The sequence below is a fragment of the Ovis canadensis genome, chromosome 23, assembly GCF_042477335.2.
Source record: "Ovis canadensis isolate MfBH-ARS-UI-01 breed Bighorn chromosome 23, ARS-UI_OviCan_v2, whole genome shotgun sequence".
NCBI classification, from domain to species: domain Eukaryota; kingdom Metazoa; phylum Chordata; class Mammalia; order Artiodactyla; family Bovidae; genus Ovis; species Ovis canadensis.
Window position 1 is genome coordinate 71,390,856 of NC_091267.1, and position 24,955 is coordinate 71,415,810.

Consider the following 24,955-nt stretch of genomic DNA (forward strand, 5'->3'; position numbering starts at 1 on the left):
AAATAGTAGCTGTCCCCTTAAAAGGGCATATGGCCCTCTATTTTCCTGTCCTATAATATTCTCAGTCTACTTCACTCTCTCCTCTCCTCCCCCACCCGTGGTCTCACGAGGTAATTCACTTTCTTTTGCACGGTGGCTGAGTCCCCAGACTGGAAGCTCTCAGGACTTCTTAAGGTTTGACCCAGAACTGGCAGAGTGTCCCACTACATTATGCTCAGAGAGGGCCACAGGGCAGCCGAGACTCGGAGCCGGCGGCAGGGGGCAGGTGAGGGGGCCGCACTAAGGAGACCATGAGGGGCCACCCTCGGGGGCCGTCTCTCACCACAGCCAGAAGGGCAGCCTGGACTAGAATAGAATGGCTTTATCGCCAGACTAGGGAGCTTGGGCTTTATTTTGAAGGATGTAGAAAGACGAAGATCTGACGCACAGGACCACCAAGGACTGCTGGTCACTCAGACGTGGCATCAGGGCTGTCACCGACAGAAGGCCAGAGGCTCTTTATTTAACAGATGCTGACGGAGCGCTCAGTGTTACCAGCTCCTCCTCCAGTTGCTCATTTTTGGATGAAATGAGTAGCACACTATTAGAACAATCAGATGTGGAATTAATGGTGTAACTTGCACCAGTGTTTAAACAATGAATTTCATTATGCTTTAGAAGATGTCTAGGATCATACAGTGAAAATATCTTTCTGAAGTGGTTTTATTCTGTTGCTTAATCAGCTGGCGTCTCTGTTCCCTTTTTCCAGTGAATGGTATGTGTTCAAGAAGTTGTGGGTGGCTCTTACAGTAAATGTTTTTCTACAGAAAGTTTCATTTATTTTTAATCACTTGAAAACCCATCATAAGTTGCTTATATAGTTGTTATTTTGAAGTTTTCTTTGATTCCTCACTCTTATCTCCTCAACTTCAAATTTCACTGTTTCTTTCTCTGTCATGCCTCTGACTTTTTCTTTCCCTTTCTGCTACTAATTCCTGGAACCAGACTTTGTCATCTCCTATTTGGCCACCGCAGTCTACTTCTCTGTTCTAAATCCACCCCAGTTCAACTATCGTTCAGGAACTGTTTTGCAAGTAGAGTGGGCAAGGTAAGTTACTGACCCATCATCTCTATTCCCAAACTCAAGAAGATGCCTCAAGACATTTTAGGAACTAAGCCTTAAAATTATCATTGGGGGACTCCCTAGAGGTCTGTTGGATAAGACTCTGCGCTTTCAATGCAGGAGGGGCAGCTTTGATCCCTGGTTGGGGAATGAAGATCCGACATTATCACTGGGGAAAAGTTTTTGAAGAGTTATGGTCAATTATTGATACATAGATTTTAAGCCCCATGGTTCTCAAGTGGCTAAACCCTTACATCTATGTACTGTACCAAGTGTCCTTTCCAAACAGATGACAAAAGTAGGGATCCTAGCAGGAGCAGCCTGTATGCTTAGTCTAACAACTGTTTCCTCCCCGCTAAAGACCCCAGTGATTTTTTTCAGTTACATATCTCATAACTTTTTTTTTGCCAGTAGAACTTAGCATAGGATATATACTAAATTGTCATAATATCCCACCAAGAAATCCACTGTGCAACACAGACTCTACTCTGAGGATCTCACTGGGAGGCCCTGGTTGGGGCTATAATGACAAAAGGCTGGAACCCCAGGCTCCAGGTCCCCTCACTGAGGAGCAGGTTAAACCGAGTCTGAGTCCATCAGTATATTAAGATTGGCTCTGAACTCTGATAGGGTTAATGGGCTCAGAAAACAATGCTCTGAAATATTTCTTTGGATTAGCCAGCTAACGTCTTGGTATATAATGGGTAAATTAGTGTAACAGTGCATTTCTAGTTTATTTAAGAAGAAACTTTAAAAAAAAAAAGGAAATAGAGGTGATAATAAATCTTATACTGCCTCCTAATTGAAATCCACCCTGAGTATTCTCAACATTTTTTTTTTTTGAGTTTTAAAATGAAGGACAGTAGAGGCTTTATGTCTGAATTTGCCTATTAAAATAGTCTTGAAAACTGGCCTTTTCTTTGGGATAGGAGAAGAAATTATCATTTGTACCGGACTTAAAGTGACTTTTATTGAAGCAGAAATGTGGCTTAAGTGCCGTTTAATTTTTTTTAATGTGTATACTCATAAGAATAGGCAGTTTGCAAGGTCTCTCTGAAAATGTGAGTATAGAGCAAAGATGCCAGACAAGGGGAATTCTCTGGCAGTCCAGTAGTTAGGGCTCCACACTTTCACTGCAGGGCCCGGGGTTCAATCCCTGGTTGGGGAACTAAGAACGCACAAACTGCACGGTGAGGCAAAAAAAAAAAATAGTATTTGAGTCTTCTCACAAAGTAGGGTATTTTGCCACTTTGAGGGAGACACTGTCTGAGTTGGTGCTAATTTTTCTCCAGACCTTGTTTAACCCTTGACCTCAGTGTGGAAAAGGAAGAAATCTCCAAAGAGATTTTTGGTGACATTAGTCATCTTAAAGGCCTGAAATCAGATCACGCATTGTAGCATTGAGTCAGCAGTGTGGCTGTGCCTGTTTCATGTAATTTATAAGTGATCTCCCTAGCACTTCATGACGGAGGTTGGTCACCAGGTCCTGGCCAGTGTCAGGAGGTGGCTCTTAAGCCGGCTGGCTGGGGCTGCCACACCCTCCTGTTACACCTTCTCCGCTGCTCCCTGCTGTTTCCATCACAGATTTAGACCCCAGCGTGTGCTGGACACACCCTGCTGCCAGCCGTCGAGGGAAACCTCAGATTTCTGGCATCACGCAGCCTCAAGTCTTTACTTCTAACTCCTCCCCCTGCTAGCAAGAGTATGGTTCTGAAGACCTCTTAAGCACTAGACCGTGCTCAGCCAAGCTGTATACCAAATAGGGAAGGGAAGTCGCTCAGTCGTGTCCGACTCTTAGCAACCCCATGGACTGCAGCCCACCAGGCTCCCCTGTCCATGGGATTTTCCAGGCAGGAGTGGGTTGCCATTGCCTTCTCCGTATACCAAATAAAGCCAGCTGATACTTTTGAAGGCACAGGTGTGCGTCTTTTCAGGCTTCCCAGGTGGCTCAGTAATTAAAGAATCGCCTGCTGATGAGGAGATGTGGGTTTGATCCCTGGGTCAGGGAGATCACCCAGAGGAGGAGATGGCAATCCACTCTAGTATTCTTGCCTGGAGAAACCCGTGGACAGCGGAGTCTGGCGTGGCTGCAGGCGATGGGGTCGCAAAAATTCGGACATGACTGAGCACGCAACCCGTGGATCTTTTTGCCCCTTACGACAGAAAAGTCTTTGTATGAGACGACGTCTTTAGCAAACCCTCAGTTCACTAACGGAGAAGGCAATGGCACTCCACTCCAGTACTCTTGCCTGGAAAATCCCAGGGATGGAGGAGCCTGGTGGGCTGCAGTCCATGGGGTCTCGAAGAGTCGGACACGACTGAGCGACTTCACTTTCACTTTTCACTTTCATGCCTTGGAGAAGGAAATGGCAACCCACTCCAGTGTTCTTGCCTGGAGAATCCCAGGGACGGGGGAGCCTGGCGGGCTGCCGTCTATGGGGTCGCACAGAGTCGGACACTGAAGCGACTTAGCAGCAGCAGCAGTTCACTAAGGTCAGAAAATGACTGCTAAGATAGTCATACAAAAACTCTTCACACTGCCCTGAGGCAGCCACATCTCACCCAAATGGGAGTTTTCTTTAAAAAAGGAGCGAAGAGGAGACAGCACAGCAACGGAACCAGAGAAGGCAGCACGTGTGCAGCGTGTGCAGCTCTGCTCTCTGTCTTGCTTTCCCCTCACCTGCTCTGATGGGGACTCTTCCCGTCCCTCATTTAGGTATTCCTTTTGTTTCTGGCCTCTTCCATTATCAGCAGAACTGAACTTAATTTGATAGGAACCCAATTCCAAACATTCTTTATTTAAATTTGCTCTAAAAGTCTATACTGAGCATTCTTTCCTTCTGTTATAAATCAGTAAAAGTATTACTGTGATGTTAGTTACTGTAATGTTACGCTTCAGGTACAGCTAATATCCTTTGCCCGATTTTCCAAAGCATCAATTAAGTTTAATTTCAGTTGTTTGCCTCACCAGTTTCTGTATTCCTCAGTAGAGTGCATTGGTCTACTACAAAAAGTGATAGCCTAGCTCTAAAATGAAATGAAATGATGAAATCTTATTTGTAAAGCCTTTCTATTGAGTTTTATTTTTAGATTTTATATTCTCCTTTAAATGTCTCCCCCTCCTCCTCTTTTTTTTTTCAACAGCAAAGGACAAGGTTGCTCTTTTGATAGGAAATATGAATTATTGGGAGCATCCCAAGCTTAAAGCTCCTTTGGTGGATGTGTATGAATTGACCAACTTGTTAAGACAGCTAGATTTCAAAGTCGTTTCACTGTTGGATCTTACTGAATATGAGATGCGTAACGCCGTGGATGAATTTTTACTGCTTTTAGACAAAGGAGTCTATGGTAAGATACTTATCATCATCACTTTTGTAATTATCCCCTTGTCTTTTAGTTGTACAAGTTAGGTTGAGAATTGAAAAACAGAGAAAGGCATGGCAAATGGACTGTTGAAAAGTTTTATTTTTGTAATAAAAGATGGATTTGATCTTCATTCCTTAGTTCCATATGACTAATTAACTTGATGTCTTTACTTTCATGTCTCAAAACAATGTTGTTCTCAGTAGAATTCTTAACCTATCTTACGTGATTTTGTTTCATTGACTACAAGAACTACAGTAAAGTTCACTGACCAGATAGCAAATTGTATATTCATATATGTAAAGTACTAATATGCATGTGTGTGTTTGGAGTATAAAAAGTTGTACCCGAATGTACATTCCCCATGCTTGCTTCCGTTTTCTAACTGTTGCATGGTATTTTCTGGCCTTTTAGTGGGAACTAAAATCTAACAAGGAAATATTGGTGAGTGAGACATATGAGAACAATCAGTAAACTAAAGTTCTACCCAGATACAGTTAAAGATGAAAGTGTTAATTGCTCAGTTGTGTCCGACTCTCTGCGACACAATGGACTATAGCCCTCCAGGCTCCTCTGTCCATGGAATTCTCCAGTCAAGAGCACTGGAATGGGTAGCCATTTCCTTCTCCAGAGGGTCTTCCTGACCCAGGGATCAAACCCGGGTCTGCAGCATTGCAGGCAGATTGTTTACCATCTGAGCCACCAGGGAAGCCCGGGTTAAAGATGGACTCCACAGAAATACTAACAGTAAATTTTTTTTAATGTTTTTCCTCATTCTTTCATTTAAATACATTAAGAACACTACATTTATGGTAAAGATTCTTTAAAGAGAGAGTATGCTGTCAGTCATAAGCCGTTTCTTTGGTGATTTTCTTTTAATGGGCATAGCCACAAATACGGGACAGCCAGCTGTCACTCTCTGAGCCGTATTTTTCAGAGTTGTGCTCCCTGCGATGCTGTGTAATAGCATCCAGCTGCCAGGCACGTGACATTCCCAGACCTGCTGTCAGGATGCCGTGCTAAACCAAGTCGATTTGGCTTCTATATCTTTCCAGTTACTTTACTTCAATAATTCCTTTATTTAGCCTTTTTACTTCTAATTAGACTAATATGATGAGGCAAACTTGATAGAATTGCTAAAGGTTCTCAAAGTAGATGTTTTTATTTTTTAATTAAATAAACAAAGATGAATATTTTTTAATGATAAAAGGTACAATTCACAATGAAGATAGACATCGTTAGACACCTAACAACAAAGAAACAAAGATACTCAAAGTATTATTTTTAATGGAAGAAAAAACTAATTTTCTTTCAAGATTTAGCACATTACTGTATATAGGATGGGGGCAAATCTTAAAATCTCAGTAAGTTTTAAATGAGTTTCTTCTTAAGTAATAACGATTACAGTTGCTACACAAGTGAATCACCAAAGTAGATATCTCAGATTTGGGACTTCAACATTATTCTGACGTTTTAATAATGTAATCTTAATTTATGAGTATATAAAGTAATCTCTGAGAATCCATTTTTCTTATGAAAACAATAGAATATACAATACAGATGTGCCCCTGTGGTACTTGGTTTATAGTTTTAGTCTCTAATAAGGTGGTTGGTTGATTAATTTTATATTACATAACTTATCTCAGTTGTTAAGTGCATAGATGGCTTAAACAGGAAAAGACTTCTAAAGCTTTCCCAGAAGTAATGAGGTACAGGAAAAAATATTTACCAATTTGGGTTTTGAGATTGGTGAAGTATTTTAAGAGTTAGGAAATTTTATGAAGAATTATGAATTTGATTATTTACTCATTTCTATTAGCATTATCACCTTGACTTTAAATCCTTTTTAGCTTTTTAAATCAAAACTTAAAAAAATAAATAAAATCAAAACTTTTAATTGCCCCTGCAAACTTGAGAACCAGAAATATTAAAAGTTCTAGCAAGAAGAATTTATCTTATGCTGAAGCTTTGCCCCAAAATAAAAACAACAACTTGAAATATAGAGTAAAGAGGCCTGTGTTCAATCCCAAGTCAGGGAACTAGATCCCACATGACACAACAAAGATTCAGTGCAGCCAAATAAGAATAAATAAAATATATATATTTTAAAGCTAGAAAAACGTTTAAATACAACTGATTCATGTCTTAACAGGGTGGTTGCATTATATTTTGAAGTATTGTGAATATCCCAAACACCAGACACATCTTCTTTCAGTGTAAGTGTGGCAGAGGCCAGAGGGCATAGGCATGTCCCCTGGGCTGTGCCCTCACGTCCAGCTGGCAGCCCCGGGGACCAGGAGTACTTTGGGGGGCAGGAGAGGCAAAGCCAGAGTCACAGGAGTTTCAGAAGAGCGGCCTCAGCCTGGAAAGCATGGCCACTCGAGTTTACGCCCTTCTGTATTATATGTCCTTGGGTTTGTGAAGGAAATAAAAGTCAGCAGAACAGAACATATGTAATTCAATGTTTAAACATATATAAGCATTAAAAACAATCTAAAAACAAGAATAACTGACCTGTCTGTTACCTATCCTTGAAAATAAATAAGGATAAAGGTTTCAGTTATATAGAAAACTAGGATGGAGTAACTCCTTGGCTTAGTGTCTGCCCCACCTAACACTTCTCCACATTCATCACTTGCTGCAGCTGAGCTGTGCTTCAGTAGAAAAGAGGGTTCAAGGAGCCTGGCTAGAATAGGGCCGAAGCCTCACTCATGCTGGAATCACTCGCGTCAGTGTAGCTCAGGGGTTAAGCAGGAGACCCAAGAGTCACCAACCCCGGGCTCAATGCTCTGGCTTTTCTGCTTACTTGCTGTGTGTCTGTGACCAAGTTACTTCACTTTCCTAAGCCAGAAAGGATGTATACAATGGATAGACAAGTTAATGTGGTTGTTACAGGACAAGTAAGATAAAAAAACCACCATGTGTCTGACGTGCTAAAGCCTCAAAATACTGTAGCCGTTGTTGTCGTAGTTTGCTGAATTCAGATTTTCCTTCACAGATAGGGGATTTGGGTAACATTCCACTTCAGGCCTCAATAGAGAAATCAGCTTTTATCTCTCATTATGTATTAATGTTCAGCCTAAGATTTCATTGGGGGAAAAGTTTTTGAAGATATGGTATGGTGAGATCATGGAAAAACCAGTATACCAACATTTTTTTATTTTCTAAGAGTAACGTTAACGCGAAAGCCAGCAGAAGATTGTAAGGAGACAGTATAACCTAGCGCAGCAGCTGATCCAGCTGGCAGCTCACTTCTGGGAGTACCCCTTATTAGTCTTGTGAAGTGGGTGAGCTGTCGAATGCCTCCATGTCTCAGCTTTTGCATCTGTAAGGAGGAGACAATAACATTTGCTACCTCACTATGAGGTACATGTCGTGAGAAGCCTATGAGATTATTGAGGTAAAGCGCTGGCTTCCAGCAGCACCTGATGCGTACATAGTAACCGCTCTGAAGGTTGCTGGCGGTGACGATGCTTGTGTTCTAATAAAAGCCCTGTGCCAAGTGCACGGCAGCGCCACTCAAGTGGGAAAGTCTTCCATGTAGTGCCACTCAAGTGGGAAAGCCTTCCATGTAAGCAATTGTTTTCTTTTTAGACAAAAAATAAATATATCTGACAGACTGTATCCTTGGGAAACATATTCCCAAGAAATAAAATTCCTAAAAGATCTATTTTATAAGGTTTTATTTCTAACCCCATTGAATTATTTGACATTTTAAAAGAGATCCGTTTTGTCCTTCTATCCTTAAGTAGTAAGAGTGGTTTAAATGTACAAATAGTACTAGAGATGGAGCTTTTAAAATACAGTGATTTGGTCTAGTTATTTTACATAAAAATGCTTACCCTCCTGCAGTATAATTTGTGTGTAGACTTTGATGCAAAATGCTTATTACATTTTTAATGAATTGCTTTGTGTTGGACAAAAGGTATTTTGCTGTCAGTGCCTTAATTTCAGTGATTGCAGACCTGGGCATACAGCATTGAAACACTGGACCACACCTAGCTTTTCCTGCATGATGGAGGCTAAACCCTCCCTCCCTTGAAGTTGCCTCTGCTCCCAAGTCAAGCCTTTCTTAAGCCAGATGTGTTAAATGACACAATGGGAGCCCGCCAGCCTCCTCTGTCCACGGGATTCTCCAGGCAAGAATACTGGACTGGGTAGTCATTTACTTCCCCAGGGCATCTTCTCAACCCAGGGATTGAACCTGGGTCTCCTGCATTGCAGGCAGATTCTTTACCATCTGAGGAAATTATAAGCCCCCTAATATAATGGGACGGGGAAAACACTGTGTATGGAATACAAATACCTATCAGCTATATGATTTTAAGCAAATTATTTAATGTTTTAAAATTTTATTTTCTCACCTATAAAGTAGGTCATTTAAAAATTGTTACAGGTTAAAATCTGATCATGTTTATGAAGGTGCCTTGAAAATAATGAAAATGCCATGCAGATGTAAAAATGTCTTTATTACAGTTACTTTTATCAAAGAAACAGTGTCTACATAGAACTGTAAAGTGTCCGTGAAAGCCTGTGTGTGATTTGAAGTGTCAAGGCTGCCGTACGATTTCCCAGCAGGGTGGGGCTGAAGTGTGTTCGGAAGCTGGAGACAAGGTGATAATTTGCCCAGGGTCTGAACCTGGGATCAGCCCAAGCCTTGGCGAAGATTTGGGTAGATGGGAGAGAGTGGGGCCATGGAGATCGCAGATAAGTGTGTCTTGCTCTGGAAGCAGGAAAGAGACGGACGGGGAGAGGAGTCAGATTGTGAATACTTGACAGTGTAAATCTTGCACTTTTAAAGAACACGGGTCTCTTCCTCATCTTGTAAACATTTTTATTTAACTATAGTTTATTTCCCACGTTGCATTAGTTTCTGCTGTGCAGTGATGATTGGCTCTGTATACACAGACCCTCTCCCTGCCGGACCTCCCCCCCAACCCCCCCGGCCCTGCGGTCCCACTGTGCCAGGCCACCACATATCCCCGAGTGAGCACCCTGCCCCGCACTGCACAGCAGGTCCCAGTTCAGTGGTTTTCAGTGTCTACACAAAGCCGTTCGGTCACCTAATTCCAGAATGTTGTCATCAGCCCCCAGACCCCGTATCCACGTGTGGTCCCTCCTCTGTCCTGCTGATCCCAGGCTCCCGACAGCAGCAAACCGCTTGCTGCCTCTGGGTTTGTCTCCCGAGGACTCTGCTAGGAATGGGTCACTCCCTGCCAGTCCCTCTGGGTCTGGCTTCGGTCACTTCTGGCACAGTGCATCCAAGCTTCCGCTGTGTTGTAGCGTTATTTTTATGACTAATCATCCATTGTGTGGATAGAGAACGTTTCGTTTATTCATTGATCAGCAAATGGACATTTAACCATTCTCCACTATTTGGATATTAGAACTGGTGCCACTGTGAACAGATTGCGTGTGCATATTCTTGCGTGGACGCATGTTTTCAGTTCTCCTGGATATCTACCTTGGAGTGGCATTTCTGGGTCATAGAATGCTAAGTTTTGCTGAGGAACTGCCTGATTGCAGAGGGCCTGCACTACTGTATATTCCTGCCAGAAGCAAACGAGGTTTCCACTTTCTCTTCATCCCTGTCAGCCTTCGTTCTCGCCCTTTGATTACAGCCATCCTGATAAGTGTGAAGTGGTATCATTGTTTTGTTTTGCATTTCCCTAATGGTTAATAATATTGAGCATCTCCTCCTGTGCCTGTTTGCCATTTGTATGTTCTTGGAGAAATGTTTATTCAAGTCTGTTGCACGTTTTAAAATTGTCTTTTTATTGTTGAAGAGTTCTTCATACATTCTGGATACAAAGTGTCCTTGTAGATGTATAATTTGTCCTCACAAATCCTTATCTATGTGGACATGTTCTCCCATTCTGTGGGTTATCTTTTCACTTACTTAATTTTCATTGATTCGCTAATTAAACCCACTGTGTCGTGATTTTCTAAACACTTTGATTTACAGTGATAATTTAATTCCTTCTAGGTTGGTCTCCTTTCTGTTAGCTGTCATTCCAGGGCCAGGCCTTGTTGGTCTCTGTGCCCGCTGCCTATAACGCACCTTCCTTCCTCCCTGCCTTTCCAGACTGTTCCCTTCCTCTCAGGACCATCCGTCGTCGCTTCCCCTCACGCTGGTGCTCCCCTCGGCACTTTATGCATCTTGTACAGCGTTGCTCTAATCCCGTGATGTGGGCTGTTTAATTATACGCCAGCTTTTCTGTGCGTAACTGATAAGGTGAGCATGCCTGAATGAGCTGCAAGACCCTCAGGGCCAGGAGCTCTGTGTTCATTTCTTTTTCATCGTCCTTGCCACATACATGCTGATGAACACCCACAATGAATAAACCAGTGTGTGTCCATTTTGTCATTTTTTTACCCAAAATGATATGTATGAAAGAACCATTTTTCTTATTTAAGTAGGAATTCAGGAAAAGTTGACAACCTGGATCCTGCCCTGTGGGACCAAAGGAAGCAAGTTGTAAAGAATTAGCTTTTTGTTGTTGTTGTTCCCCTTCTAAATGCCTTTTTACTGTTTACCGTAGAATACTAAATGAAGAATTCATCACTTCAGACCGTTGACAGAAGAATCAGTGGGCACCCAAGAGTGCCGGCCTAGGGGACTATGTTCACAGCCGTTCCTAGCAAATAGGAATGTCAAACATTTTTATAAGGACGCCCACACTGAGTTTTGTAAGAATAAAAACAAACTTCTTTCCAAGGAAGTGTTTAGAGTTGCTTGGTGTGGTTTTTTATAGTACCATTTCTCAGTAAAGAAATAATAACTCATCTGTGAACACTAAAACTAGCACAGATTTTAGATTAATTCAGACTATAGAAAGTAAATTATATGTATACCTGCATAACAAAAAGAAATAGCAATCCATGAAATGAGATTTCCCTTCTCTGCCTAGGAAAAGCTACATGGGTAATTTTCTAAGCCCTAATATCGTAAGGAAATGCTGTGGGATCTCTTACACCTGGCGTGGCAGTGGCTGCTCCCTGAATTGTGTTTATTCCTTCATCGGTTAAACACCCACTAAACCCCTGCTGTGTGCCAGGAACACACAGATAAAAGTGAGACTGCCCTGCCCGGAGAAGCCCTGGTTTCAGAGACCACAGATGAGTCACAGGAGTCCTCAGCCTTGTTTGGTTTTAAACATCCTGAGGTGAAATTGCATTCCACGTTATGCTGTTGGTTACAGATGCGTCGTTTTCATGAATTAAAATACACTTCAGAGGAGCATCTTTTTTAAAATTTCTTGCATACGTATGGTTGAATTATCGTATGATAATCACTGCTGTACAGCAAAGTGACTCAGTTATACATATATATGTGTGTGTGTGCTTTCTTTTTCATATTCTTTTCCATTATGGTTTATCACAGATTACTGAATATAGTTCTCTGTGCTGTGAGTAGGACCTTGCTGTTTTTCCGTCCCGTATATGCCAGTTTGTATCTGTTAACCACAGACTCCCAGTCCAGCCCCTCACACATCCAGCCCCTTGGCCACGAGTCTAGTTTCTGCATCCACGTTTCTGTTTCATAGGCAGGTTCATTTATGCCACATTTTAGATTCAACATGCAAGTGATATCATCTGGTATTTCTCTTTCTGACTTGCTTCTCTAGTTGCACAGGATAGCATCCTGATGTTGGTTTAAAATTCAGTACTTAAACGAAGACTGTTGCCAAAATAATTATCAAGGCAAATTCAGTTAACACTTGAACATGTTTATAGTTGCATCTCTCTTAAATACGTATGCATTCATGTCAAGAAAGTAAGTCGTGGTTTTGTTTTAAAGACTGCTGCCTGCTCAGATGGCAGTTTCTCCTTTCTTGCTTTTCAGGGCTGTTGTATTACGCGGGACATGGATATGAGAACTTCGGGAACAGCTTTATGGTCCCTGTGGATGCTCCAAATCCGTATAGGTCTGAAAACTGTCTGTGTGTACAGAATATACTGAAACTGATGCAAGAAAAGGAAACGGGACTCAACGTGTTCCTGCTGGACATGTGCAGGAAAAGGTAGACTCCAGTCTCCGCACGGAGACTTGTTGGTGGCAGTTAGACGTCAGCCTCGACTAGCTAAATCTAATGGCAAACCCAGGAAGCCTTCGAACACTTAGAGCTGCTGAATTTTAGATTGTGGAGTGAGACTGATTAAGAAGAAAACTAGAGAAGAGATTTTCTCTGTGTTTTCAACTTCCTGCCTGCTCTAGAAGTGACGAGCAAAAGGGCATGGGTACTAACTCATAGCAGAAAAGATACAGCCCCTCAGACTGCCTTTAGAACATCTTCTACAATCCCTGCAGCTATTCCTCCAGGAATTAGCAGAATCAAAACTCAAAGAGTGGGGGCCCTTGGCATCTTCTTGCTTGCTCAGCTTTAACCAATCAAAATCCAATGCCCGAGTTCAAATGTAACTCCAGTTTTAAAAGCTAACAAGAAAAAAGGGGTGATTCTCTGCTGTCTCAGTCACTGGGGAGTCCTGGATTAAATTTGGTAAATACATAGCTAACTAGATGATTGAAAGTGATAGGTTCAGAGTTCCTTTATGTGTTACAGAATAGTATATTTTTTCACTGTATTATTATTTGTGCTCTTTTAAGAATGCCATTTTAACTTTTTGTATTTGTATCTGTCCTTTTCGTCTTCTGCCTTTTAAATAGAAATGACTATGACGATACCATCCCAATCCTGGACGCCCTGAGAGTCACCGCGAATATTGTCTTTGGATATGCCACGTGAGATTTCAATGTTGGGGATTCCGTCATTCTTTGATGACTTTTTTTTTTAATACAGCAGGGTGTGTGTGTGTGTCTGTGTGTGTGTGTGTCTGTGTGTCTGTCTGTGTGTGTCTGTGTCTGTGTGTGTGTTTACTGTCCTGGCTCTTCGATGCTGCACAGGCCCTTCCCTAGTTGTGGCAAGTGGGGGCTACTCTGGTTGTGGTGCGTGGGCTTCCCATGGTGGTGCCTTCTTGTTGCAGAGCCTGGGCTCAGGACTTGCGGCTCAGGGCTCAAGAGCGCAGGACTTGCGGCGCACACACTTAGTTGCTCCACAGCATGTGGGATCTTCCCAGATCAAGGATCAAACCCATGTCTCCTGGCTCGGCAAGTGAATTGTTTACCACTGAGCCATCAGGGAAGCCCAATGACTTCTTTTTGATTGTAGATTAGAAGCCTAGAAATATCCATAGCCATCTAGGCATAAATTTGCCTCGATGTTCTTAATACAAAATTTTAAATAATTGACCTCAGCACTTTAGAGCTTGGCATCTTTTTTCTAAGCCCCAAAGCACTTAATTCTTGCTTAAAGGTCAGTTCTTTAATTAAGATGCCCTATGAGAGGCAGGATAGTACATGAGACTCATCAGTTTTTATAGGAGCCTCATGGGGCAAGTGTTTGCCTGTTTTCTTAATGTCTGTCTTTTCAGGTGTCAAGGAGCAGAAGCTTTTGAAATACAGCATTCTGGGCTGGCAAATGGAATCTTCATGAAGTTTTTAAAGGATAGGTTATTAGAAGAAAAGAAGATCACTGTGTTACTGGATGAAGTTGCAGAAGGTAAAGCAAAACCTGAAGAGCGCTGCTTACGGTTCTGAGTATTTTAACCGCAGTCATTGTGTGGGTTTGGAGTTGGTGTCTGTTTCATGGGACAATGAAATAGTTTATATGATGTTTATAAGACTCTGCTTTCCTTATCGGCTTAGCTGTATGTGTTAGCGTAGCATTACTTTGACCTGTAAGGCTGAGCCCAGACACGATTGTGAAATAAATGAAGTTTAATCCTCAAAACTCTCTACCTTGTTTTAATACTTAGTGCCTGATGCCACCCAGTCTGCTTCTTTGGAAAAAGGAGAAAAAAAGTTGTCCAATGAGCATTTTCTTTCAGGGTCAGACAGATGAAACTCTGTGGACATCTCGAGGCCCTGTGGGAAAAGGCTGGGTTCTTTTTTTTCCCTTTGGCAAATGTGGGAGTTTGAAGCCCTGCTTGAAGGACGGGACCCCGCGGTCTGCCGCCACGCGGGTCCACCGTCCCTGCTGCTCCCTGCCTTGCCGCCTGGCAGTGCTGTGCTCACGTCGCTCCCTGAGAAGCACCTGTTACAGCAGCAGATTGACACGTCTCTTTTTAACACCATTAGTCGCTCAGCCGTGTCCAACTCTTTGCTACCCCATGGGCTGTAGCCCTCCAGGCTCCTCTGTCCGTGGAGTTCTCCAGGAAGGAATACTGGAATGGGTTGCCATCCCCTTCTCCGGGGATGTTCCTGACCCAGGGATCGAGCCCAGGTCTCGCGCATTGCAGGCAGAGTCTTTACCTTCTGAGCCACCAGGGAAGCTCTTAAGTCATATTAAAAAGAAGGCAGTTATTTTGCAAACTGGCTCCCTAGAAAATGGAGCTTCATGGATGTTCCAGAGATGGCTTCTGAATGTTTCACGACCTGCTCATTAGTCACATTCATTTATTTTCATGTTTTTATCAGTGTAGATCCCTTAGCTGGATCATTTGACTTCATTGCTTTCCCCTTTAATGTAGACAGCCAGGGCCCTGACCCTCCTTCTTCAGCCAAAGAAGTTCTGCTTTTATCTGTTTTACATATTGTGTGGGCTTCTATTTAAAGTTCTCATTTGAAGACAAAGTTCCGGTGCCTAAAAAAAAGTCTTTGGAGTGTCAGTTACTTTCAAAGTGAGATATGCGAACATGCTCCCAAGACTCTAAAATGTTTTATTCTAACTTTAATCTATCCTATCTTAAAACTTAATAAAAAGCACCAGTTCACCCACCTGTTGTTCTGTCAATAAATGGCATCCCAGTATATTTGAACTTCTGGATTATATTTTTATTTATATTTTATTATACATTTGAACTTTGAACTCTTCAGGATCATTTATTCCGAATACTTTTAAGTTTTCAAAGATCATAGGCCAAACAGTTGAGGAGAAAAACCACCTTTCCAGTTTCAATTGTGTGCCAGTGAAACAAAAGGGGAAATAAATTGGTTGCTGTTATAAGGTTCCTGCTATCAATCTGTGACCCCAGATTTTGGGTTTTGTACTTGAAACAGCATTATTATGTTGCTTGAAACTGCAAGATAAATTCTTTCCTATGTAGTTCTGGCAATATGGCATTTAAGGTACCTGAATGCCATCTTGCTCTATAAAACTCCACAATCTGCTAGAAAAAAATATTTATTCAATTAGTGATGTACTTTTTAATAAGTCCCTTGGAACATACTTCTGACGGTTTTTATTATGAGTTAGATGTTCAGCATGAATCTCAGACTTTGACAGTAACCTACATTCGATTATATGTTCCCTCTATCTCTTTCCTTACTCCCCGTTCATGGGGTTCAGTTCAGTTCAGTCACTCAGTCATGTCCAGCTCTTTGCGACCCCATAGACTGTAGCACACCAGGCCTCCCTGTCCATCACCAACTCCCACAGTTTACTGAAACTCATGTCCATTGAGTCAGCGATGCCATCCAACCATCTCATCCTCTGCCGTCCCCTTCTCCTCCCGCCTTCAAGCTTTCCCAGCATCGGGGTCTTTTTAAGTGAGTCAGTTCTTCCCATCAGGTGGCCAAAGTATTGGCGTTTCAGCTTCAACATCAGTCCTTCCAATGAACACTAGGGACTGATCTCCTTTAGAATGGACTGGTTGGATCTCCTTGCAGAGACTCTTGAGAAGACTCTCAAGAGTCTTCTTCAACACCACAGTTCAAAAGCATCAATTCTTCAGTGCTCAGCTTTCTTTATAGTCCAACTCTCACATCCATACATGACTACTAGAAAAACCGTTGCCTTGACTAGATGGACCTTTGTTGGCAAAGTAACGTCTCTGCTTTTTAATATGCTATCTAGGTTGGTCATAACTTTTCTTCCAAGGGGCAAGCGTCTTTTAATTTCATGGCTGCAGTCACCATCTGCAGTGATTTTGGAGCCCAAGAAAATAAGGTCTGTCACTGTTTCCACTGGTTCCCTATCTGTTTCCCATGAAGTGATGGGACCAATTGCCATGATCTTCATTTTCTGAATGTTGAGCTTTAAGCCAACTATATCACTCCTCCTTTCACTTTCATCAAGAGGCTCTTTAATTCTTCTTCGCTTTCTGCCATAAGGGTGGTGTCATCTGCATATCTGAGGTGATTGATATTTCTCTTGGCAGTCTTGATTCCAGCTTGTGCTTCATCCAGCCCAGCGTTTCTCATGATGTACTCTGTGTATAAGTTAAATAAACAGGGTGACAATATACAGCCTTGACATACTCCTTTTCCTATTTGGAACCAGTCTGTTATTCCATGTCCCATTCTAACTGTTGCTTCCTGACCTGCATACAGATTTCTCAATAGTCAGGTCAGGTGGTCTGGTATTCCTAGTCTCTCTAAGAATTTTCCACAGTTTGTCATGATCCACACAGTCAAAGGCTTTGGCATAGTCAATAAAGCAGAAATAGATGTTTTTCTGGAACTCTCTCACTTTTTCGATAATCCAGCGGATGTTGGCAATTTGATCTCTGGTTCCTCTGCCTTTTCTAAAACCAGCTTGACCATCTGGAAGTTCACGGTTCACGTACTGTTAAAGCCTGGCTTGGAGAATTTTGAGCATTACTTTACTAGCGTGTGCATCCTTCTAAATCTTATCATTCCCTTGATTTGCTTCTAACATAGTTTTAATTGAGTTTATATATGTCTGCAGAAAGTAGGAATATTTTAATTTGTGTGCTTAGTTGTTAGTTGTGTCCGATTCTTTGTGATCCCATGGACTGGGGTCCGCCAGGCTCCTCTGTCCATGGGGATTCTCCAGGCAAGAATACTAGAATGGGTTGCCATGCCCTCCTCCAGGGAATCTTCCCAACCCAGGGACGGAACCCAGGTCTCCCACACTGCAAGCCGACTCTTCACCGTCTGAGCACCAGGGACGCCCTGATCTTACCGCAGTTGTTTTGTAACTCCCCTCTCCCTCTGACCTTCCTGTTATTCATGAAAGACAAACATTTGGAATCCCTTTCTGAGTGAAAGGGATCAAATCTTAGAGTGTTATGTCTGTTTTCCCAGATAAGAAAGTACTTTCCAAGACCAGATGTTATTAATTTATTTTTATTAATAATATTTACAGAAATAGGATGAATTTTGGAGAAGGCAATGGCAACCCACTCCAGTACTCTTGCTTGGAGAGTCCCATGGATAGAGGAGCCTGGTGGGCTGCGGTCCATGGGGTCGCTAAGAGTCTGACACAACTGAGTGATTTCACTTTCACTTTTCACTTTCATGCATTGGAGAAGGAAATGGCAACCCACTCCAGTGTTCTTGGAGAATCCCAGGGATGGGGGAGTCTGTTGGGTGCCGTGTATGGGGTCACACAGGGTCTGACGCGACTTAGCAGGATGAATTTATTTAATGTATTCATGCAAAAGAATGGAATATGGTTTTATAAATTTAAATTGAGATTTGTCAGTATTCATGTCTTAAATTATGTTGCGTGAAAATAATATATTAGAAAAGCATATGTATAACATTTTTAGTAAGTTCAAAACCTAAACATTCACATATACTATTTACCAATACTTACATGAGTTAAAAATTATAATATGTGTAAGAATATACCCAGTACTTTGGTTACTTTGAGTTGGGGAGACAGTAATGGTGTTTTAACATTGTTTGTTTTAACATGTTATTTCTTTTCTAAAAAAGAAATCTGAGATAAAGACACCATGATATTTTAACTTTCTCTTAGCTGTGTAGTCATTAGTTTACTAACTGAACGTATTTCTCCACAGAGTACACATAAAATTATCATGACTGCTCTTACAGTAAAGTAATATACTTTCACTTCTTTGTGAACTTCAAGGCTTAGCATATTAGGGACTCATCAATAGAATTATAGAAGATAAAAGCTAGAAAGGGGCCTTTAGAAGCGAGCTGGTCCAGTATTTTTATCTGTTTGTTCACACCATATCCTTAGCACTTGGAACCATGCCTGGCACACAATAGGTGCTTGGTAGGTGTCTGGAGTGAATAAGTGATGCTGAGAATATAAGGGTTCTTGGCCAAAATGAAAGGATGTGGTCTTAAACATAATATTCACGTCTTATCTTTTAGATATGGGTAAATGTCACCTTACCAAAGGCAAGCAGGCTCTAGAGATTCGAAGTAGCTTATCTGAGAAGAGAGCCCTCACTGACCCAATCCAGGGAGCAGCACATTCCGCGGAGTCTCTGGTGCGAAACCTCCAGTGGGCCAAGGCGCACGGTACCGTGAGATCTTCTTATGCTCTCTCTCTGATATATGTTCATGTAAAACCATGAAGTCGTCTTTCACTCTGAATTCACAGCTTTCTTCCAGACTTTGCTATGAATATGTTTTAGCCTAGTGAGTGGGATCTTAGTTCCCTAACCAGGGATTGAACCTAGGTGCTCAGTAGTGAAAGCAGAGTCCAAACCACTGGGCCTCCAGGGAATTCCCTGCAACATTTTTAAGCAACAGAAATAGCTCTAATAGTATTTTGCCCCATAAAGAATATTTGTTTGCTGCTTATCATCAGAAAACTCACCAAAAATTCTTTAGTTATTTATATAAGTTTTATTATTCTTTTTTCAGAGCTTCCAGAAAGTATGTGTCTTAAATTTCAGTGTGGTGTTCAGATTCAATTAGGATTTGCAGCCGAGTTTTCCAACGTCATGATAATCTATACGAGTATAGTCCACAAACCACCCGATATATTAATGTGCGATGCCTATGTTACTGACTTTCCACTTGTAAGTCTCTACTTTTTTCTTTTATTTAAACTATAATGGTATAGCGTCACTAAAGACTAAATTTTTGAAAACTTAAAAGTTTATGATTTAATATAAAGAAAGTGTGTATACATATATTACATATATAAAAATATTTATACTTAATAATACTCATAATATTTAAAAACTAATCGCCAAAATACCTTAAATATGTTAAATTTAGGAGTGTCTTAAGTTCACCCAGGAAATAAGCCTTTAATTTATCTCACCCTAAATAGTATTTCACATATGAAGGAATAAAACATGCTATACATAATTGTCCAGAATTAATCTCTTCTTAAAAACTTGCCCCCAAATAGTTACTACAACAGCGGGAGTCGTATTTGTCAAACTATAGTAGTGTATTGGAATAGAAACCTAGCTCTTTCCAAACACTTAGATACGATATTCATTTTGTTTTGGCCTAAAGGAGCCACCAGACAAAATCCCTTTTCCTGCACCATTGCGGTAAATTGAGCCGTAAGCACGGAGTAAGTCACGCACCCCAGCACGTCTCCCTCGCTTCTGATCAGGGCTTCCTGGAGGGCGGTGCTCAGTGTGAGAGCCTGCAGCCTGCGCTGACCCCAGAACTAAACGGATCCGTCCTGCGGCCCTGGCAGCCCAGGCCCAGGATGGGGCCCCAGACGCTGGGCCGGCTGAGCCTGATGGCTGCTCTCGAGTCACAGCGCAGATCACTTGCTCTTGACAGCAATTGGCTGCAAAAGAAGAAAGAGGAGGGGAAGGGAAGCTGCCTTTGGCACGTCCATTTATTCTGTTAAATATACAAGTCACATAAATGCACCTGCACCTTCCCCACAGTGATGACTAAGGAGGGAGGGAGTCCAGGAGCCAAACGCTCATGGGGCCCAAACTTAGAGGAAACTTAAGGACGCTTCTTCAAAGTGCTTGCAGAAACAGTTTGAAAGGAACTGTCCTTCCAGAGCTAACTTCTTAAGTGTATCGGTGAGGAATTTAGAATTCCGTTTATTATTGTGATGATTCTAGAATGTTATCTCCATTGTTTCTTTAGCCCTGGTAGGGTTACCTACTCAGATCACAGTTCATTGGAGAGCAGCACCTGTTAAGATGTTTCATGGTCACAGGTGATGTTGTGACTTTCACTGATTTCATTAATAACGTTTTCTGGTTTTCACAGGATCTAGATATTGACCCCAAAGATGCAAATAAAGGGACCCCTGAAGAGACCGGCAGCTATTTAGTATCAAAGGAGCTTCCCAAGCACTGCCTGTACACTAGACTCAGCTCACTGCAGAAATTAAAGGTTACTACTTTTCCTGTTTATAACTGGGCTGCCCTGGTGGCTCAGACGGTAAAGAATCCACCTGCAATGCAGAAGACCCAGGTTCAGTCCCTGAGTGGGGAAGATGCCCCGGAGGAGGGCATGGCAACCCGCTCCAGTGTTCTTGCCTGGAGAATCCCACGGACAGAGGAGTCTGGCGGGCTGCAGTCCAGGGGGCCGCAGAGAGCGACTGAGCAGAAGGCAGACTTTCTGAAAGTGATAGGCGTTTGTGCCTGTGAACCGTGTATTGGGCCAGAGATGTGCTGCTTCATTGCACATTGAAGCAGAGAGAATGGCTTTACCGCGAGTCTCATCCGTGACCTTTTTCGCATTTTGTATTCTGTCCTTAATAATGGCCCGAGGATTTGTATGTGAGAATGCATGTCATTACCCTCCATGTTATTAAAAAGTTAGAGACACAGAGCATAGTCTGCTTGTAAATACCTTAGCATTTTCAGATAAGCATTTCCTAGCTCAATGACTTTCTGCAAAACATGACAAATTAGAATGGGAGTTTATTTTTATCTTTTTTCATTTCTCGTTGGCCTCACACACGAGAAACTGCATGATTTTCGTGGTCTATAGGGTTGAGCTTTGCAATAGAACCATGTTCTTGCCAGACTTGAGTTTTTTATTTGGAGCTACATGACCCTGGAGGCCTTAGCCAAACCTTGGGGCGTGAAGTGAGTACTACTGACAGTCACACCAGGACGGCAGTCATAAACCTGCCCGCCCTGTTCACGGCTAGTCAGCCAACACTCGCCTTGTGTCTCTGAACTTCTGTCCATTCTCCGATTCAGGTATACGTCTCCACTTGTGGTTGTGGGTTATTACTTCATAATATTTTAAAAACAGCTAAAATTTTCACCTTGATGTTAAGCTGATTTTGGAGGCGGAGGCGTGCTGGGTCTTGGTGGCCGCACATGGGCGTTGCGCTAGTCGCGGGGGGTCTTGGTGGCCACACGTGGGCGTTGCACTAGTCGCGGGGGGTCTTGGTGGCCGCACGTGGGCGTTGCGCTAGTCGCGGGGGGTCTTGGTGGCCGCACGTGGGCGTTGCGCTAGTCGCGGGGGGTGAGGCTGCTCCTGGTTGCATTGCGCAGGCTCCTCACTAGGCTGGCATCTCTCATGCCAGAGCACACGCTGTCGGCGCACAGGCTTCAGGAGTTGCAGCTCACAGCTTCAGTGACTGCCGCCCGCGGGCTTGGTGGTTGCAGCCCTGCAGGCTGGAGAGCGTGGGCTCAGTAGTTGCGGGCATGGGCTTGTGTGCTACTCAGCACGTGGGATCGTCCCTAACCAGGGATCGAACCAGCATCCCCTGCACAGGCAGGCAGGCGCCCATCCACTGCACCACCAGGGAAGTCCCATAAAGCCGATTATTGTTTCGTTTAAAGATCACTCCCCATCTCCAGTAATAGGGAAAGACAGTTTTCTAAGCCCCACTGCTTGGAAAAATATCTCTTCACTGTTCATCAGGAATGTAATACAAGATCTCTGTGATTCTGTCTATACTAATTCAGTATATGGAATGAGGAAAGTGGAAGCTGGTTCTAGCTAGCCTTTCTTAGTATAAGGCAAATGTAAAGGGTACCTTGAGGGTCTGGAACCTGGGAAAGGAGAGAAGAGACTGGCTTTTTTTGGCTGCTGTTTGGCTTTGTCTGGATGTGTGTGTGGATGGTATTCTAAGACTGATACACTCTCCTGATTGATGAAAATGACAAACCTCATCTCTTCTCCTTCCCAGGAACATCTGGTCTTCACCGTCTGTCTGTCGTATCAGTACTCAGGGCTGGAAGATACCGTAGAGGAAAAGCAGGAGGTGAATGTGGGAAAACCTCTCATTGCTAAACTCGACATTCATCGGGGCTCAGGGAGGAAGACGTGCTTCCAGACTTGCGTCATGTGTAACGGCCCTTACCCCAGCTCTGCCGCCAGCTCCGCGGGGGCGGCCCGCTACCGCCCACCTCAGGACTCCTTCTCCGGCGCTTACCACTCCCACCTCAGTAACTCGAGCAGCGTGATGCCGTCAGACGGCTGTCGCTGCAGCCGGACTGCGGACACCTTCGTTTCAAGCCATCACACCCACCGTTACTCACGTCAGTTTGGCAGAAGCAACGTGCCAGTAGAGACGACTGATGAAATACCGTTCACGTTCTCTGATGGGCTTAGAATTTCTGAAAAGTGACTTCTTTGTTCTCAAAAGTTCTCATAATTAATAGATGTCTCATCCAACAGTACTTACATAAAGTGAGATATTAGGGGAAAAGCAAATAGATACACGTGTAGCAAGAGAAAATTAGTTAACAGGCATTTCATGGCAAACTCAGGACTTTGAGATGTTGGAATTATTTAACTACAAACCTCCTCTTCTGTGGATGGGTTAATTTCTTCTGTAAGTATGAAGTATGGACGTGTATATGTTTGTGTACATAACAGTGTTTTCATCTCAACCACTCTGAAGTAAGCACAGTGGGAACGGCATTACTATAGAATAAGTCATTGTATTTCTAGAACCAGGAAAAGAACCTTGGTGATCAGGCTTCACCTAATTTTTGTCAGTGGGAGAAACACACCGAGGCATCTTCTGTAAGCTGGAGCCGAGACCTTTCCAGGTTTGTACTGCAGTGTGTATTCCACTACACATCGCCTTCCTGACACCTTCTGAGACAGGCATGATTTCTGTAGATAGACTCTAAGACATGTAAATAAGAAGGTCTGTGTATAATCTAGAAGCACATGAACTTTAGTTTGTGATTATAGGACTTTGCTACGAATACTAGTTAACGTCTGTGTATAAATCTTTGTAGAACGGGCTGAAATGTCTTATTCCTTAATTTGTAAGGTCATGAAAGCACATGAGAAGTAATAAAATGTTTTTCTATGGTAAAGCTTTAGGCAGCAGGATAATATTGCTACTGGATAATCTTGGTAGCTGTTTACCTGAATCTTAAAAACCCTGGACCTGACTTCCTTGATAACATGTATTTTCTCATTGAATTTTACTGGCCTTAGGAGATAATCACCTTTGGTTCTGCAAAAAGCAAGTTTAAAAAGCAGCTGGCAGTATTAAGAAACGGTTGAATTAGTAATTTTAAGACATCCCCAAAGAAAATCGCAGGCCTAGATGTCTTCACTGCTCTATTCTACAGACATTTAAAGAAAGAGCACCAATTCTTTGTAAATTTCTTCCAAAAGTAGAAGAGGAGAGAACACTCTGCGACCCCATGGACTGCAGCACGCCAGGCCTCCCTGTCCTTCACCATCTCTGAGAGTTTGCTCAAACTCATGTCCATTAAGTCGGTGATGCCATCCAACCAGCTCATCCTCTGTCGTCCCCTTCTCCTGCCCTCAATCTTTCCCAGCATCAGGGTCCTTCCCAATGAGTCGGCTCTTCTTCCATCAGGTGGCCAGCATATTGTAACCTCAGCATCAGCATCAGTCCTTCCAAAGAATGTTCAAAGTTGATTTCCTTTAGGATTCACTGCTTTGATCTCCTTGCTGTCCAAGGGACTCTCAAGAGTCTTCTCCAACATATCAGTTCAAAAGCATCCCGTAATACAAAATCACAGACATCACAGGGAAACTGTAGAGCAATAGCTATTATAGACAGAAAAAATCATCAAAACCCTAGCAAACAGTCTAGCAGCATAAAAAGGGTCATACACCATGAGCAAGTGAGATTTATCCCAGGAATGCAAGATTGGTTTAACAAGTCATATATAAATTATCTTGTTATTCACCACAGTAATAATCTACAGTGTCACTGTGAATACTAAATTAGCAAATACAGAGCCATTGCTCCTAGGGGGAGTGTGTGTTACATATATATATATCTCAAATCCTGGAGAAGGAAATGGCAACCCAATCTCAGGCTATAACCTTAACTCCTAAAAACAGTTTATCCTGGTAGTTCTGTTTTGCTGTATTAAAAAAATGAGGTTCAGAGGTATTAAGTGACTTGGCTGAGGCCCCCTGGCTAACGGGCCAGCATCGGGACCCAGACCCGTCGGGCAGGCCCCAGAGGCAGAGCTCACTGTGCCCTGCCTGCATCCTCTGGCCATGCCTGCAGGGAGCTGAGACAAGGCAGGGCGCGGCCTCGCTTCTCCTCACCTGAGAACATGCGTGTTGGGGAGATCAACCTGTCAACCAGTCTGCACATGTCCATGAATGGTCATCGAAGGGCTGCAAGTATTGACTTGGGGATTATAAACAAACTATAAATAAGTAAATTGGCAAATTCACACAGAACTGTGAGTGAGGACCCTGTTCATAAAGAGAAAAGTTAACATTATTTTGCTTAACTTTTTATCGTGTATTGGGGTATAGCTGATTAACAATGAATAAAAACTGGATTTTACACTTTGGGGTCACTTGACCTTGTTGTGGTCCCAGGAAATGACCTCGTTTCGGGGCACAGAGCAGCATTC

The 24,955-nt window shown here is 42.7% G+C and overlaps 1 protein-coding gene across 2 annotated transcripts in view; it reads left to right on the forward strand.

Moving 5' to 3' along the window:
• Positions 1-23,416, forward strand: part of MALT1 (MALT1 paracaspase) — a 63,192-nt gene extending 39,776 nt beyond the window's left edge. For both annotated transcript variants that reach the window (XM_069569225.1, XM_069569226.1), the window contains 8 exons: positions 4,247-4,450; positions 12,312-12,489; positions 13,134-13,208; positions 13,898-14,025; positions 18,558-18,707; positions 19,056-19,213; positions 20,388-20,513; positions 22,273-23,416. In XM_069569225.1, coding sequence (XP_069425326.1) covers positions 4,247-4,450; positions 12,312-12,489; positions 13,134-13,208; positions 13,898-14,025; positions 18,558-18,707; positions 19,056-19,213; positions 20,388-20,513; positions 22,273-22,713 — 1,460 coding nt within the window. In that variant the 3' untranslated portion in view covers positions 22,714-23,416. The remainder of the gene's footprint in view (positions 1-4,246; positions 4,451-12,311; positions 12,490-13,133; positions 13,209-13,897; positions 14,026-18,557; positions 18,708-19,055; positions 19,214-20,387; positions 20,514-22,272) is intronic.
• The last annotated feature ends 1,539 nt before the right edge of the window (positions 23,417-24,955 follow it).